At 45.5% G+C, this 14,904-nt stretch overlaps 3 protein-coding genes across 4 annotated transcripts; 1 reads left to right on the top strand and 2 right to left on the bottom strand.

Annotated features, from left to right (window-relative positions):
* On the top strand, window positions 1-5,597 carry lcmt2 (leucine carboxyl methyltransferase 2). The gene is given in 11 exon segments (XM_042709349.1): window positions 1-251; window positions 336-460; window positions 616-697; window positions 2,916-3,023; window positions 3,221-3,308; window positions 3,451-3,684; window positions 4,020-4,259; window positions 4,393-4,490; window positions 4,701-4,888; window positions 4,990-5,125; window positions 5,252-5,597. Coding segments are annotated over 11 exon segments (1,542 nt in total). The 5' UTR covers window positions 1-206; the 3' UTR covers window positions 5,450-5,597.
* Window positions 5,587-8,944, bottom strand: crygs2 (crystallin, gamma S2). Its single transcript, XM_012826561.3, has 3 exons — window positions 8,264-8,944; window positions 7,273-7,515; window positions 5,587-6,024 (listed from the first exon to the last, which is right to left on the bottom strand). The coding sequence occupies exons 1-3, from the start codon at window positions 8,270-8,272 to the stop codon at window positions 5,752-5,754; spliced, it is 525 nt and encodes a 174-aa protein (XP_012682015.2). The 5' UTR covers window positions 8,273-8,944; the 3' UTR covers window positions 5,587-5,751.
* Window positions 8,945-9,061: 117 nt separating this feature from the next.
* tbccd1 (TBCC domain containing 1) lies at window positions 9,062-14,839 on the bottom strand. Of its 2 annotated transcripts, none has more exons than XM_031585450.2 (7): window positions 14,536-14,839; window positions 13,201-13,532; window positions 12,607-12,762; window positions 12,024-12,390; window positions 11,487-11,673; window positions 10,659-11,162; window positions 9,062-10,351 (listed from the first exon to the last, which is right to left on the bottom strand). In XM_031585450.2, exons 2-7 carry the CDS (start codon window positions 13,528-13,530, stop codon window positions 10,117-10,119), a joined length of 1,779 nt encoding a protein of 592 aa, XP_031441310.1. In that variant the 5' UTR covers window positions 13,531-13,532; window positions 14,536-14,839; the 3' UTR covers window positions 9,062-10,116. The 2 variants fall into 2 exon arrangements, with proteins under 2 accessions (XP_031441310.1, XP_031441305.1); XM_031585445.2 differs by lacking the exon at window positions 14,536-14,839 and adding an exon at window positions 14,402-14,524.
* Between the last annotated feature and the right edge of the window lie 65 nt (window positions 14,840-14,904).

The raw sequence follows: 14,904 nt of genomic DNA, 5'->3' as shown, positions 1-14,904 counted from the left end.
TTACATGGTGCTCAGCAGAACACGCCTCCACAACTGTCCTCATTTAATTGCTGTTAGGGCATGTGTTTGTTTAATTCATGTCATTGCTGTGTAATTCATGCTTTTCATAGATATTTAGGTTTTGTTTCGTTGTAAGGGTCAGTCAGACTCGTTAATGTTTGCCCATATAACTTGCGCTAACTCTCTCAGGTTGGCATAAAAGAATCATGCCAGCCTGCCACAAAAGTCGAAAATCAGGGAAGGATACCGCTGTAAGTTCAATTCAGTCAATACTGATGTATCTTATGACATGTCTGATGACTGAAAGACCTATTACATCCACTCTCGCTCTATAGGTGCAGGGAACAAATGACAGCAGTGTGGTTAGCAAGGTGTCAGCATCAGTCTATGGTTACTTCCGAGATGACTTCCAGAGACGGTTTGTTTGCAAGGTGTCTCGACGAGCCCCTCTCATCAACAGGTGAAAAAAGGGATTAATGAGCAAGAAACGTACATTGCCATTACACTTTATAAACAGCTAGAATTAGCCGTTTCACTGTTGGATAAGTGAGGTCTGTATTAAAGATCTTTGACCATGGGTATATTTGTGTCTGTGTCTATGGATACACTCCTTAGGGGTTATTACGTGAGATGGAAGGTTGTGGATCACTGTGTCAAAGAGTTTATCCAGGTGACATCAAGCTTTAATAGAAGACAGGTAAGTCAGCATTGCAAAAGTTTGTAAGTGTGCAACACCACAGATGATCGGATAAGAATCATATTTGTGGCAGTGCGACATCGGATAAGAATCCTATTTGTGGCAATGAGATTGATCAGATCGGAATTCATGTGGCTTTTTGCCTGTACGTCTCACAAATATGAATTTTTTTGTTGTTGGTGACACAGATGACTCATGCAGAAACATGTCAATGCGCGCATGTGTGGCGTGTCGGATGACAGATGCGTTCACATTACAGTTAGATTCAGGTAAATCCGATCTGAGCCAAAACATCAAAATTGAGCAATGAGGCTTGTAATGTGAATGTAGCCAGAGGGACATCAGGCATTTGCCTATTATCAAATTTACAGTATTAAACTGAATATGCACTATTACTAAACACGCAACAGTCATGTACATCAAATACTCAAACAATAATATAAAGACTACAAAATACAGTATAATCCACTTCTTTACGTAATGGCACATGCTCAGCCCCTACTTGTGTAGACGGGGGCTACTTACATTAAATAGAGTCATTCACTCTCCTAAACAAACACACAACATCTTAACTTTGAACTCAAATTACAGTCTTTCTTAAGTCTTGCAGTCATAGAGTCCCTGAAACATGTCACAATAACATTGCTTCTTGCAACAGACATAACTTGGCACAGGTCTTTCTACATCAATAGTATATGATTTGGAGTGAGCGCTTCAAGATCATTTGGATTTTCTGACATCTTAGTTCAGGGTGTGCTGTTGAGTACGGACTCTACTTTCACACAATACAACAAAAGTGTGTGCAGGCCATCATCAGCATCAGCATCATCATCCAGAACTCTGTTTAAGCAGAGCACCAAGCACCTCCCTCACTGTCCGTATGGTAGGACACAACGGGTGGATTAAAAATCCATTCAGTTTGTTCATCAGGTCTTTGACTTTTGAACTGACTCCTGTACGTTATAACTCCACGAAAAACTCTTTCTGCACCAATGAAATGTGTTCCATGATCTGATCTGATAATATAAACATGTCCTCTCCTACTGATGACCAGTGTTGTGAGCAGGGGCGCAGATGGCACTGGGTACGGGGGGACATGTCCCCCCCCAGATTCATAGTGACCCCGATCCGTCCCCACCACTCTCCTTACGTAAGGCGACAATCATCAGTTAATAACTCTGCACAGCTGATTAGGCTATGTTAGCGTCCCCCCAGTTTAAAAATCCCATCTGCACCGCTGGTTGAGAGAGTGCTGGTCCAAGCCAAAGACAAGCTCAAAGCCCCTTCACGATGGCAGTTAGTGGGAGGATGAATGAGGAGAGGGGGAATGAGTGCCACCTAGCTGTGACCAAGGTCATAGTGAGGCCTACACCCCTTATGTAACAGTTTACTCCAAGGGCTATGGTTAACAGTCTGTCAGTATATATTGAGTTGTATTGATTTTTAGGATATAGTAGTATAAGGGTCATATGTTAGTCCCATCACTCCACAATACAACACACAATGACACAATAGTTCAATAATGATAATTCAGCACCTGAAAACTAAATCTTTTTTTACTGCAGGGAGATTAGCAAGGCACTCAACCCCAAATATATGTCTCCCGCCAGAAGTTACCTCCGTGACACATTAATTCCTACCTGGTATGGTGTAGAACAGGCCAATGAGATCACTGAGCTGAAGAATGTGCCAGAGCTGGCCATCACATCAGATGGGTAGACTTCAGCTCTTATGTAAAGGGGTTCAACTGGCGTTTTCCATTTGTAAGCTGAAAAACTAGCATGTTCATCTTAACATTAACGGACTGCAGAGACCGTTTCCGTGCAAATATTCTTCTTCAACGTTCCATAAGTAAACACTGCCTGTGTTGATGTGGTTGCCTTCTTTTCAGCGTTCAATGCTGTACAAAGACTTCGTTTCCTCATTGAATCAACATCGGGTTCCATGATGAATCCGCGATCAATCCACGATGACGTCGGGCATTTGCCTATTATCGTACATGCAATATCAAACGGAATATGCGATATTAGGCTACTAAACACGCAACAGTCATTTAATCAAACATATCAATTACTCAAACAACAGTAGCCTATAAATATAACAAAATTACCCACTGCTTTACATTATGGCCCTAACAGGCGTAGATTCATCGTAGAAGAAGCATGTAGGCCTATTACATATGAAGATGAGTAATGTGCTGTCCCTTCCACACACACAGGGCTGGGAGCAGTGTGTATGTTTAGACATGAACCAGTTCTACCTGGGTCTCGTCCCTCAGCCGGAGAGACAGAGAGTGGAAAGATTGGAGCCATTTGATGAGTTTGAGGTCAGATGTTCACCTGTTCTTGCAGTATTTACACCTGTCACCTGCCTCACTCATTCAGCCCCTTAACTCATTCATCTCTCATCTCAACTCTCCAGAGAACTATACCTCGTTGTGTTTTTCATTTAAGGAAGTTTGAAAGATTAGTTTAGCTTTGGTGTTTCTTTAGCTGATATTTGTGTTCATCTCTTTCCCATCAGGAATGGCACCAGAAGTGTGCTCACTATTTCATCCTCACTGCCTCCAAAGGCTCTCTTACCAGCCAGGCTCTCCTCACTCATCCCACAGGTACTGCAAACCGGCAAATCACACCATGAGCACAATACAATAACACTTTCATGTGTGCTTATCATTTCCTCTCTGAAACACTAACCTGAGCTGAAAACAAAAATAGTATCTCTCTGAGACAACATGATTTGATCCTCCCCAGTGTCCCCTATTCCTCCTCTGAAGCCCCAGCTTGAGCCTGAGCCTCTGAGTGTTAGTGTCCTTTCGGGTGACCCTTGTGTGGAGGGCCTGGGGATGGCCTCGGCCCTGCTGGAGCCTGACGTCCTCATGCTCACCGGAGGATTCGGGAGGAGTGGCAGAGAGACCGCTGTCAGGGTCCTTGTCAGAGGCCAGGGTGGCTGGAGCTGGGCCAGTGTGGAGACCTCTGCAGACTGGGGTAAGGAGTTCCTCTGCTACCACATGAGCTTGGACATGGAATAAATAGAAAAGTTGCTCTTAATCAATTCTTTAGTTCACTCTTCAAGCAGTAGTCTTATTCAACTAGTCAGTTATTTAACTAATCTATTTGTGTATCTGGGTCATTCCATGTGAAATCAACAGATTTCTTGAATTCGCTTCATACTTTATTTATGTATGAAGCAAATCAAAGATAAGATGGTCTGTCAGGAAAATGTTCTAAAATCTGTTGATTTCATATGAAATTCCATGGAATTATTTGATATCTACAGAGGAACTGTTTGTGGATATCATGATGGGTTTGTTGTCCACCAGGGGCTCGACTGTACCACACAATGACAGCAGTCTCTGGATGGGGTGCACTGGTATTTGGTGGCAGATCATCCCCATTGAAGCCTTGAAGTGATGTTCTCAAAGTGACCTATGACCTCAGGGAGAACACAGAATCCACTGCAACATCTTTGTCAATGACTGTGTCAGTGAAGGAAATGGAATGCAGTGGCTGTCATCCACAACCAAGATGGCGGCATACTGCTACTTTGCTGAAACATAATGGTAAGGGTAGTAACTCAGTACAGCAGTACTTCAGAAATTATTAAAGAAAAAGCACACATGCAAAGGGAGGGAGGATATTTGTTTGCATTTGGACTTCAGTGAGAGTCATTTCTGGGTTATCTTATTCTTCCAGGCCAAACTTTATTAGTTGTATGTGGAGGACGTACAGAGATGGAGCCAGTCTTAGGTGATGTCCACTTCCTGGATTTGGAGACCAAACACTGGACAGAGGTCTGTGGCGGCAGAAACATTTTGGCTTGTAGACACTGAGCATTCGGTTGAAGTCTGACTACTTGGAAAGAACACAAATCAGTTTCAACCAGCAAAGAATGTTTACATTTGTCCAATGTTTCAAAGAATTTCAATAGTGAACTACATATTTACAGATATTGTGATTTGCAAAGACTTTCAGAGAATCTTTCTAAGCTGACTCTCTCACAGATTTCAGTGGAGGGTGTCTTCCCTGAGGCTCGGCATTCGCACTCCTCTTGTGCCTATCAGGAAGGTGTGGTCATATTCGGTGGTCTAGGAGGAAAAGGAATTCCTTTAGGAGATACCAATTTACTAAAAGCCACATCTAAAGGTTTCTGCTGGGAGACATTACAGGTGCAACCTCCTGTACTACCCAGGTGTGTCTAATAGGGATTATCAGTACATCTCTCTTTTTCTCTTTCCTTTGTCTAAGACCAAAATTAAACGTCTAACCCTCAGTCCTGTCTCTGTATTTTAGGTATTCCCATTCTGCCCATGCGATTGGTGAGAAGCTTGTTGTGGTTGGCGGAGTTTGGCTCCAGGCGGAGAGTGTGCCAGGAGTGGCAGTAATCAACCTGAGCACAGGTGCCAGTGTGGAGTACGACCTGGACACAGTGAGTTAGAGCTCTGTTTCTGAATATTAGACATAAACTTTCGGTAAAGTAGAGAAGAAATGTTTCTGATTGTTTTTTTTAATTTTGTATTCTATCCCTTTCTTGTCTCTGTCTATCTATCAATAGTCTTCTATTCCTTGGCCCCTCATGCTGCATTCCTTCTGCTCTGAGCTCCTTGACTCGGAGAGGTCAAAGGTCACTTTAATTGGTGGAGGAGGGAACTGCTTTTCATTTGGCACCCACTTAAATCTCCATCCTGTGACTGTGGACCTGAGTCCGGCACTCCTAGAACTTACCACTTCACTCATCGCAGAACCACTATAGATCCTAGAGGAAGACATGGCAACCTTGCATTATATGTCACAGAACTATAACTGACATAATCACTGCTGGAAGCTGCAGTAGGGAAATCTTTGTCAAAACCAGGAAACTGGCCAAACAAACAAACACACAAACTTAAGTTGGTCTGTCAATTTAAGTTTTATTCCATATGAGCTAGGTCACAGTCTAAGGTACAGCATCCCTGAGCACACAGATATGTTGGGCACTCTGAGTGTGTTGAGCCAGTAGGTTCCCACTGCTCATAGTTTGGAGGGAAGTGCTGAGGAAGGGATGAGTGCGAGTGGTCACTCGGTGAGGCGACGGAAGGACTGGACCGTGGCACAGACTGCACCCCAGTCGGCTGCCTTGCAGTATTCGCCTTTCTCCAGGAAGTACTGGCGCCCGCGGTAGTTGGGGTGCTCATAGAAGACCCAGAAACCCTCCATGACCTTGCAGGAGTGGACCTCCCGCAGGCGGAAGCGCTCCGGCACGGACGGGCAGTCTTCTGTGGCCTCGTAGGCCTGGCCAGCAAACTCGGGCTTGTCGTAGAACTGGATCTTATACTGGGCGCCGCTGGTCTGCAGGCGAGAGGTGAGGGAGAAGGAAGAAGGCAAAGATGGAGGGAGGGAGAGGAGGGATGGGTTGGAAACAGGAGGGTCTCAACAATTCTATGATTAGAGGAGGAGGAGGAGAAGTGGTTTTAGGTGCAGTATCTAGCTGTTCTTGTTAAACAATAACACTGGTTTGAGACGCATGTCAGGGATGAAAGTATCCAGGAAAGATGAGGAGACTGATTCTCTATATACCTGCCATTTCTGTATTATGTAAACTTTTGAAAGACACCAACATGAGACTTTTAAGAATGGCATTCTTGTAGTGTATATAGACAATTTGACATGACTTCTGATGTTTTTTTGGAATACATTCCAAATACTGCACCTACACCAAATACTGTCTGCACTATACTTTGCATACACTATACTGTGTATGCATATGGGTGAGCCAATGTAACCATGTCAAGCTCATGCAAAGGACACCATGCAAGCTTTAGCTAATTAAATTGTGTTCAGAGGTATAGCTTTATGTTGCCTTTTATTGTTAGTCAGGTACTATGGACCTAGAGGCCAAATACTTTTAACAAGGCTGAACCCTGTGCATTTATATTTCCTTTCAGTTGTTGTGTGAAATGTAAAAAATAAACAAGAACATTAACTATTCTACAGAATTCACATGATAAATCTGGAGGATTTTCCATTTCTTATCGTTTGTATTGGTTTACATTTGACTGTTTTCAGTTTTTTTTTCTGTTTTACAGAATTTCAGAATTCTATGAGGTTTTTATTTAGTGTGTCGAGTTTGCCTAATGGTATTTCACCCATAATATAACACATTCTTTTCTCTGTAAATTGTTTATTTATTACCACATTTATCTGTAGTAAGAGGTGGAAATGTTATCGAACGAAACACCGAATTGACACTGTGTCCTTGCACTGGGCAGAACTGAGTGGTGTTATTGATGTACTGGCAGAGCCCTTGGGGTCTCTACTGTATTGAGCTTTGGCGGTCCATTCGGAGTTATTGCCCTGCACAAATGCTCTACTTTCTCCTGCTTGACACAAGTACCTTCCCTTCTAATTAAATGTGAGCACATTGTAACCCTGGTTTAACTCTCAAAGTTACATTGTTAGTAACTTAAACACAAAAGATATTTAGTGTTTGACATGTCATCATTCATCAGTCATCATTGATATGGCTCGGAACAGTTTTACCCAAAATATAAATTTGCAAGGTTATGCCTGTTGAGTGTCTGGGATGGAATGACTTACAAAATGGACCATCTTGCAGGAGCTGAGGCGGTCGTTGAGGCCCATCCAGCGCAGGTACTCTGGGTACTCTCCCCGGGTCAGCACGTACTGGTAGCCCATGTAGTTGGGGCGTTCGTACACCACCCAGGCTCCACTCTCCACGCGGATGGAGTTGCAGCGGCTCAGGTAGGCATGGAAGTCTGAGCAGTCGCTGTCGCACTCATACCGGCGACCCTGGAAGTTCTTGTCTTCGTAAAAGATGATCTGGGGGGGATGCCAGAAATACAGTTGGCTACAACACACCACTGTGTACAGGCTTTGCCTAGTTATGCGTCCAAAAAGACTGCAACACTGTCGTTCTTGATTAGGCTGTGTATTGTGAAATTCTACCAGCTGCTGTCAATATTATAGGCTCTAAATGCTCTATTTGATTGAGGATGCATCCTTAGCATGGCACCAGCGTGCCAGCTGTCACCTGTTGAGGATATGGGAATTAATTAACCGTGGAATGGGCTAGCACATCCAGTTTCCTAAACAGACCTGCGTTGGCACATTCCTCCAGCTTTGGTCTACAGTAGTTTGCCGTGTGCTGCTTTAGCCCTTTACAAATAACTGCCACCTCAGGACTACTTGCATATACTACTCCAGTATCCATGGTTTACACTGGTAAAATACCCATTTAAATATACATACAGCATACATATAATGGTACACTGAAGCTGTAAACTCTTTGAAAAAAAGCCTGCACATTATCTGGCCCAAAGAGATGGCTTGAGAAGTAAAACACCAGTTGATTTCAGTCATACTGTGGTTTAGACTAAACTGTTAAAAATACCAATATTAACATTAACCTGATATTCTCAAAACAAAGAAATTCTGAAATATCTCGCTTCCAATGGCATCCGTGAGCCAGCCTAAACATGTCATCAAATCTCATCAAGAAAGTGTCAGTGGATCTGCTCTCCCTCTCAAGGAACTTGTGCCACAGTGAGCCCCTTCTCTCTGTACTCACCCTGCCCATTGTGGACGTCACACACTGGTTGGTGTTAGGTGGAGGTGGAGGTGTTTGAAGTCTGGGTGAGTGTGTGTGTGGACACGCACCGGATCCTTTTATACGGCAGGCCACTGCGCTCCCAGAACCAAGGGCCTCGGGGAGGGCTGGCCAATCGCTTTGTCATGAAAATGAGATCCAAAAATTGAGTCAGTGATTCTAGTGCTATTCAGGTTTTCCAGAAAAGCGGAGCAGGATTACGGCATAATGGTAGCCTAGTGAGGGTTGCCCATTGACACCCCCCCCCCCCTTGCTATAACACCCCACCTCTCATAACCCCCAGCCCAGCACGCGCCAACCCTGCTACGCACCCACACTGTCCGCTCCCCACCCGCTGCCACAACCAACACACCCTTGCTCTAACCCCGCCCGCGTGTCCCCACCACCCAATGCCAAGACCCATGCCAACTGTAAGAGGGCAGATATACGGGTTCATTGCACTCCACCACTAGTTGGCTAAGGTGATTGCCTGGCTCAGCTATTTTCAAACGTTATTACACCAAATAGATCAAATATTAGTGGAAAGAGAAATGAATTTGTTATGTAGTCTTGCATCTCAATGCCCAATCCTCCACTGCATCCCATCCTGAAGCTACACACGGACTGGCAAAACTGTTGAGCAGTTGGGGGACAGTGGTGGATGATGGGAGTTCTGTGTTCAGGCTGTCTGCTGATAAGCTTTTTGTTCCTTGTCTGAGAAAGGCCCTCTTAACTGACCACAGTAGATGTTAGTATCTTTACATACAATCTACACAGATGTTGGATTTGACGAAGGATTTTTATTCTTGCATGTTCATGTACAAAAAATAATTTAACCAAACTAAATATACAATATGTTGCTACAACCATGGTGATTGAAGAACAAGAGTCACTGCGGAGGTAATAGTGCAACTGCAAATGTAAGGCAAACATCATAGGGCTTGTCTACAGCATTAAGGACATGTACATTCAATCACGTACACACTGGCTTTGAGACATTAGAACAGAAAACTTCAAGTACACTACATCCTGAAAATAAGTGAACAAACTGCCGAACTGCTGAAAAGTGAAAAAGACAGGATGAATCTTTTGTACTTAACTAGCCTTAGTCCACTTTCCCCCTAACTCAAATAGCTACCAAGTTTTCCCTTCTCTAGACCAAAATAAACAGTACCGTACCCAGAGGGGTGTTTCACTATGTGAGGTGACCATTTTGCTTAAGGCAACATGCTGTGCACATATAATAGCCAAAAAAATTAAGAAAAAAGAAGAAAAGAAACAAAGTGTGAAGTACAGCAGTGATCCTAAGGACAGATGGCACATTATTATAAACACTCCCTTAAGGCTCAATTTAAGGCCTTATATTTCACCTGAATCGTGTAACTGCGTAACTGCATTGCAATCTACTTAATGCTGTCTGTGTTGTCTACTCCAGCAAAGAGAGATGGTTACCTAATCAGTGTGACTAGCAGAACGAGGGATGCTTTTCAGACTTCAAGTGCTCTTAGCTGAGAGGTGGGCTACAACCCTGGTCGTACAGTAAGTGTAAGAGTGCACTGGTGTATCAACACATGTATCTGTGCATGTGCAGATATCTGGAGAAAAGCAATGCTGTGGGAGGTGCCATGGGAGGTGCGTGGAATAACAGAACGTGTGTTCAAGTAACCGAACTAGACACCTGTTCTCTCGGGGAAAAGAAGAACACGGTATAGCTTGCAGGGTTCTGTTCCAGGCCATCCTGGAAACAGAGGGCTTGTTTTTAGGGGTGTGCAGGGCCCTCTCTCGCCCTCTGCTCTTTGGCTGGCTCTGAGCTAGTAGTAGTAGCAGCCGATCTCTCAGCTCACAGTTGTGGGCCGCTCGCCAGCTCCCTGCCTCAGCGATCCATTCTGCTTGTTCTCGTTTGGCCACAGGTTTGGTCCACCGTAGTCACCATTAGCACGGCTGCCCCCTGGGGTTTCTGGGGCGGCGGCCGGGGGGATGAGGCTGTCCAGCTCCTGCCGCTGACCGGTGGCCAGCAGCCACTCGTGGAACTTCTGCTCCACCAGCACCTGGAATTGACGCCGCTGCTCCCTGCAAAACACAGCAGCCAAAGGGCCATTAATGACTACATTTCACACCCACTCTCATTCAGTGCTATATTGGTGTCAGCAGCTACTCAAAGGGACTTACTAGGCTGCCTTATAACCTTAACTAATGAAAAGCTAACACAAATGGCTAAAGGGTGGTTGACAGAATTTGAGATACAACAAATACAGTTTCTTTTTTCCCGGATGTAATTATCTATTAATATCAGTACACTGCGCATGAATATTTGTCACTAACTATTAAGGTGTAGCCCCCTGTAAAAGTGGGTCAGTGGGGTTAATGGCTGGCTCACTTGTTGAGGTGGGCCTCCTTCACCGTCCTCTGCCAGTCTTGTACCCGCTGCTCCCTGCCATCCACAGCCTTCTGGTAGGTGGGTGGCAGACCCCCCGGCACCTCGCAGGTATCCCCCTCCATCTGGAAGGGCACTACCAAAGGGCAGAAGTCCGCCGGCGGCAGAATGCGGTAGCAGGCCTCGTCCAGGGTGCTCCCTTCGGCGCCCAGCAGCAGAGGCTGGTCCCAGACGTTGGGCACCACGGCCAGGCCCACACTGGCCATGTGGTCCTCCAGGGAGGGGTAGTGGATGTGGAAGGGCCCCAGGGTGAGGGCCACGTTGCCGGGCAAAAGCACGGGCCGGGTCGGTGTGAGGAGGTGGATGGTGCAGTGCGAGGAGGAGCCGACCGCCAGACGGCCCGTCACACACACCAGACGCACGTTCTCGCAGCCCTGCATGTGCACGCTGCACTCCACTGGGCCCAGAACCACCGTGCTGTTCCGACACTTATCCAGACAAACAGACCTGTGGCACAGGACAGACATTGAAGGGTTAATAAAGACAAATCATCCCGATGCACGCCGTTGATGTTCACACACGCAAACAAACTTCCTTGTCATATACAATGTGGTGATAAAACACTCACACACTGATATACATGTACTGGAGAAGAAACACTCTTTGGGTGACAGAACTGAATCTTACTCAGAAAGGTTGTCACACTGGTGCTGAAACAACCTCTCATTACTGTACCATAAGATACCAATAGTACTTCCTTTCATCCAGAATAATAACCAAGTGTTTCACTGCATACACCAGTTTGAGTGCCATCAGATGCCGCTCCCTTACCTGAGAGGTGACAGCAGGTAGATGAAGGCCTCGCTGCAGCGGTGCAGCTTGATGTTTGACCCTGCCAGCTTTTCGGAGTCCTTGGCCAGCGTCTGCTTGAAGACCTGAGACATCAGGACCACCCTGCTGCCAGGCGGTGCCATGTGTGTGTTTCGTGCAACCTTGGCCCTCTTGATGGCTCCCTCCACTGAAAAACAACCCACACACATATGCAGTGCTGTACAGTAAACACACACAAGTTGGAATTTCCATTTCCTATTCATTAACATATATAAACATGTTCATGTTTTTTGCTCCAACCATGAAACATATTTGATCACTTTTATTTAATGACTTGATCTATGTGGTCAAATGATTGTTTTACAATTCACTCTTACAAACAGGGATGATTCTCCCCAAGTATGTGCTGTGCTCTGACCCTTGTTAAAAAAATACACTCATTTTGAAAACTCTCTCAGTGGTCACACTACAACATGGGAAATGGAGCCAAGTATGCATGTAACACCCTTGTGCCAAATAACCCCTCAAGGCCTGTACCTTGCTGTGCCCATGCCAGCTTCTTGCCGGAGCGCAGGCATGCGGAGATGCCGAACGGGTTGAGGGTGAGCGTCTGGCGCAGCCACTGCTGCAGATGCTGCAGGCCGAAGGAGCGGCTAAGCTTGGAGTAGCCGGCCAGGGCCTGGAGCGGGGGGCGTGAGAGCAGCCGGTGGAGCGGGTGGACGGAGCGGCCGCGGCTCATGGAGCCCTCCAGCATCAGGCTGAGGCCGTGCAGCACCTCCAGGGAGAGATGGCTGTCCCGCAGCACCTGCCCCGAGCTGCTCAGCTGCCCTGGCTCCAGCAGCAGCTCCAGCAGCTCCGACAGGTGCGACTGCACAAAGGTCAGGTGCGCCTGGTCGTCCCAGTTCTGCAGGAAGGACAAGAGGAGACATGAAGGAAGGAGAGATAAAGAGAGGGAATAAGAGAAAGGGGAGAAACTATCATAATATAACTATTAGAGAAACTAACATAATATAATCCTGACTGATTTATACCACTATGTTGAAAAAACGTGAAACCCCGGAGATGGAGCGGAATTGTACAGGCAAATGAAAAAAAAAAAAAAACAGGGTTGTTTCTCCACCTTATTCTGGGAGCTGATCTTGGACTCGCGGTCTGAAGAGGGAGAGCGCGAGCGGTGGCTTGGCCACTCCTCACCAATCAGAGAAGTCCGCAGGGAAACACGGTTCATCTGCTGCATGTAGAGGAAGAGCAGGAACTGCAGAGTGTCCACAGACATCTTGAAGAGGAGGAGCACAATGGCAGAGAAAGGCAAAACATTCAATAAACAACGACCATTACTGTGAACACAAAGTCCAAAGATAAAGCCTTTGTCCAAAAGGGGACTACAGTTAGTTGTGGGGATAAGTCTAACAAAGTATCCTCAAATATGTTTATGATGACAGTTGAATCGATAAAAAAAGAAGAAAAAAAAAAAATCAGTGGCATAATCAATGTATTATCCCTGCCTGATTTTGTACAAAGAGTGAATATAATGCTCGACCAATAATTCTTTTTGTTTGGCCAAAATGCAAAACCTGTACAGTATTCAACTTCAAATACCTAAACATGCATTCCTCTACTGAATATGAGACTTCTGAGAATCTTTTTACAGACTGAACCTCTCTTTGCCCTGAGCATTTCTCTGCCCCTGTATTTCATCTTGACAGCAGCTCACCTTACTCCTCTGCCTGTCCAGTTCCTTGGCGGAGGAGCACTGAGACAGAGCCTCCGCCCACTCCAGCCTCTCCTCAGGCGTGTGCAGGGCCAGGAGGTCAAAGGTCTCAAAGTACAGCCAGGCCAGGTCCTCGGAGAGCTGCAGCTTGCCGCAGGCAATGTGCTTCCACATGAGCCAGCCCAGCCTGGGATAGCAGCCGTCACGCGAGCGAACGTAGGAAGCCATCTTGCGCAGGTAGTGCATGCTTAGCTTGTTAGAGGGAGCCACCTGGAGCGCCCCCAGGAGGAAGGGCTCCAGCCGTGGCCAGACACTGACATTTCCCAGCTCCATATCTGAGGATGTAAAAATGCTACTGGTTAGCAGTGTTATTGAGGTCGTGAAATCAGGAGCATCAACCAAGGACAGGTGATTCTGTGTCCTTAACGTCTTTTCTACCTGATACTTAAACAAATGATTGAGAATGCAGTACATGTTTACCCTGCAGATAGGCGTAACATTGGATTGGGGCAGCAAACTGGGTCATTCGCTGAGCTAATTAATTTATGACTTTTACACCCCTGACTTATAGTAGGAATGATACACACATACAAATTACATATGCATGATGCATACAATCAGATTCCTGGGGGGTTTATTTGCATTTGCATTCGCTGGTAACACAATGTAACTTATCCATATTGAAGAACCCGTCTCAGAGATGGGAATTAGATCATTTCGGCACCGAAAAATATCCACATCTGGAATCATTAACCCAATCAACTTTTAATGACAGACCTGAATTGACAGGAAGTTGCTTGAATTACAAACTGGGGGCTGCCGACGAGGTAGGTCAGCTCGCTAGCTAACTAGTTAGTAACTCGAAAATGAGCCACCAACGTCGGTCCAGCCCTAAAAAAATGTGATGGCAGGCAAGCTCTCTGACTACACCTAACGTTTACTACTGTATAGCATATGTTACTAAACCTACCGTCAACCTGTCAGCTAAGTTAGCCTGTTAGCACAGTCACCCAACATTGGCAAACCTAACCTAAGCTCTGTTTCTCACGGGAAATGCAACGTCTAAATTCAGCCTGCGATGTCTATTGATTTCATATCAAGTTATGGAATGAGAAAGACACATCGGCGACTCTAAACCAGAAAGCTAGCTCGCTAGCTAGAAAAAAATTAGGACGCCATTGAATTCCCATGGCAACTTACAAACCTTCTAGAGATGGATCGCCCTGTGGATGGATGGAGCTGATAACGTTTCCAGGGTTAGCCATCTTGCTAGCTAATGTACCTGCAACTTAACATTTAATGCGAATATTACCTCAATTTCAAGCAGTCGGCCCTTACCAGATCCACTGATGGCGTTACATCAACATTCTTGAGGTAGAAAGTGCTCATCACTCGGTCACGTCACAACTTGTTCAACAACGCCGACGGTATCAACGTTCACTGTTGACAAACTTTCCTCTCTTCCCATTTGGCGCGCTGTTACTCAGATTCATCAAAAGATAACGTGCACGGGCACCTCCTACGGGAACGCGCACCCAGTTGATTTGTATCCAAATTGCATATAACAGTTAGGTCACTTAATAGAACCGTCAGTATAACCACTCATAATTGTAAAATGCCATTGACCTTCAATTACTCATATATGCGCATGTGTTTTTATTATATAAATTGACCCAAGTCCATTTTACTAGTTGATCGGCAAGCTGG

This window comes from Clupea harengus, chromosome 2 (assembly GCF_900700415.2).
Source record: "Clupea harengus chromosome 2, Ch_v2.0.2, whole genome shotgun sequence".
In the NCBI taxonomy this organism is placed as follows: domain Eukaryota; kingdom Metazoa; phylum Chordata; class Actinopteri; order Clupeiformes; family Clupeidae; genus Clupea; species Clupea harengus.
Note: the sequence above shows the minus strand (reverse complement) of the source record. Positions and strands in the feature narration are given on the sequence as shown.

Excerpts from the sequence above, each read along its gene's own strand:
- tbccd1 (XM_031585445.2), bottom strand. The coding sequence starts at position 14,462 with ATGGCTAACCCTGGAAACGTTATCAGCTCCATCCATCCACAGGGCGAT. Across the intron at positions 13,533-14,401 it reads GGGCGATCCATCTCTAGAAG|ATATGGAGCTGGGAAATGTC; the intron begins GTTTGTAAGTTG and ends TTACATCCTCAG. Across the intron at positions 10,352-10,658 it reads AAGGAGGCCCACCTCAACAA|GGAGCAGCGGCGTCAATTCC; the intron begins GTGAGCCAGCCA and ends TGTGTTTTGCAG.
- crygs2 (XM_012826561.3), bottom strand. Across the intron at positions 6,025-7,272 it reads CCTGCAAGATGGTCCATTTT|ACCAGCGGCGCCCAGTATAA; the intron begins GTAAGTCATTCC and ends TCTCGCCTGCAG.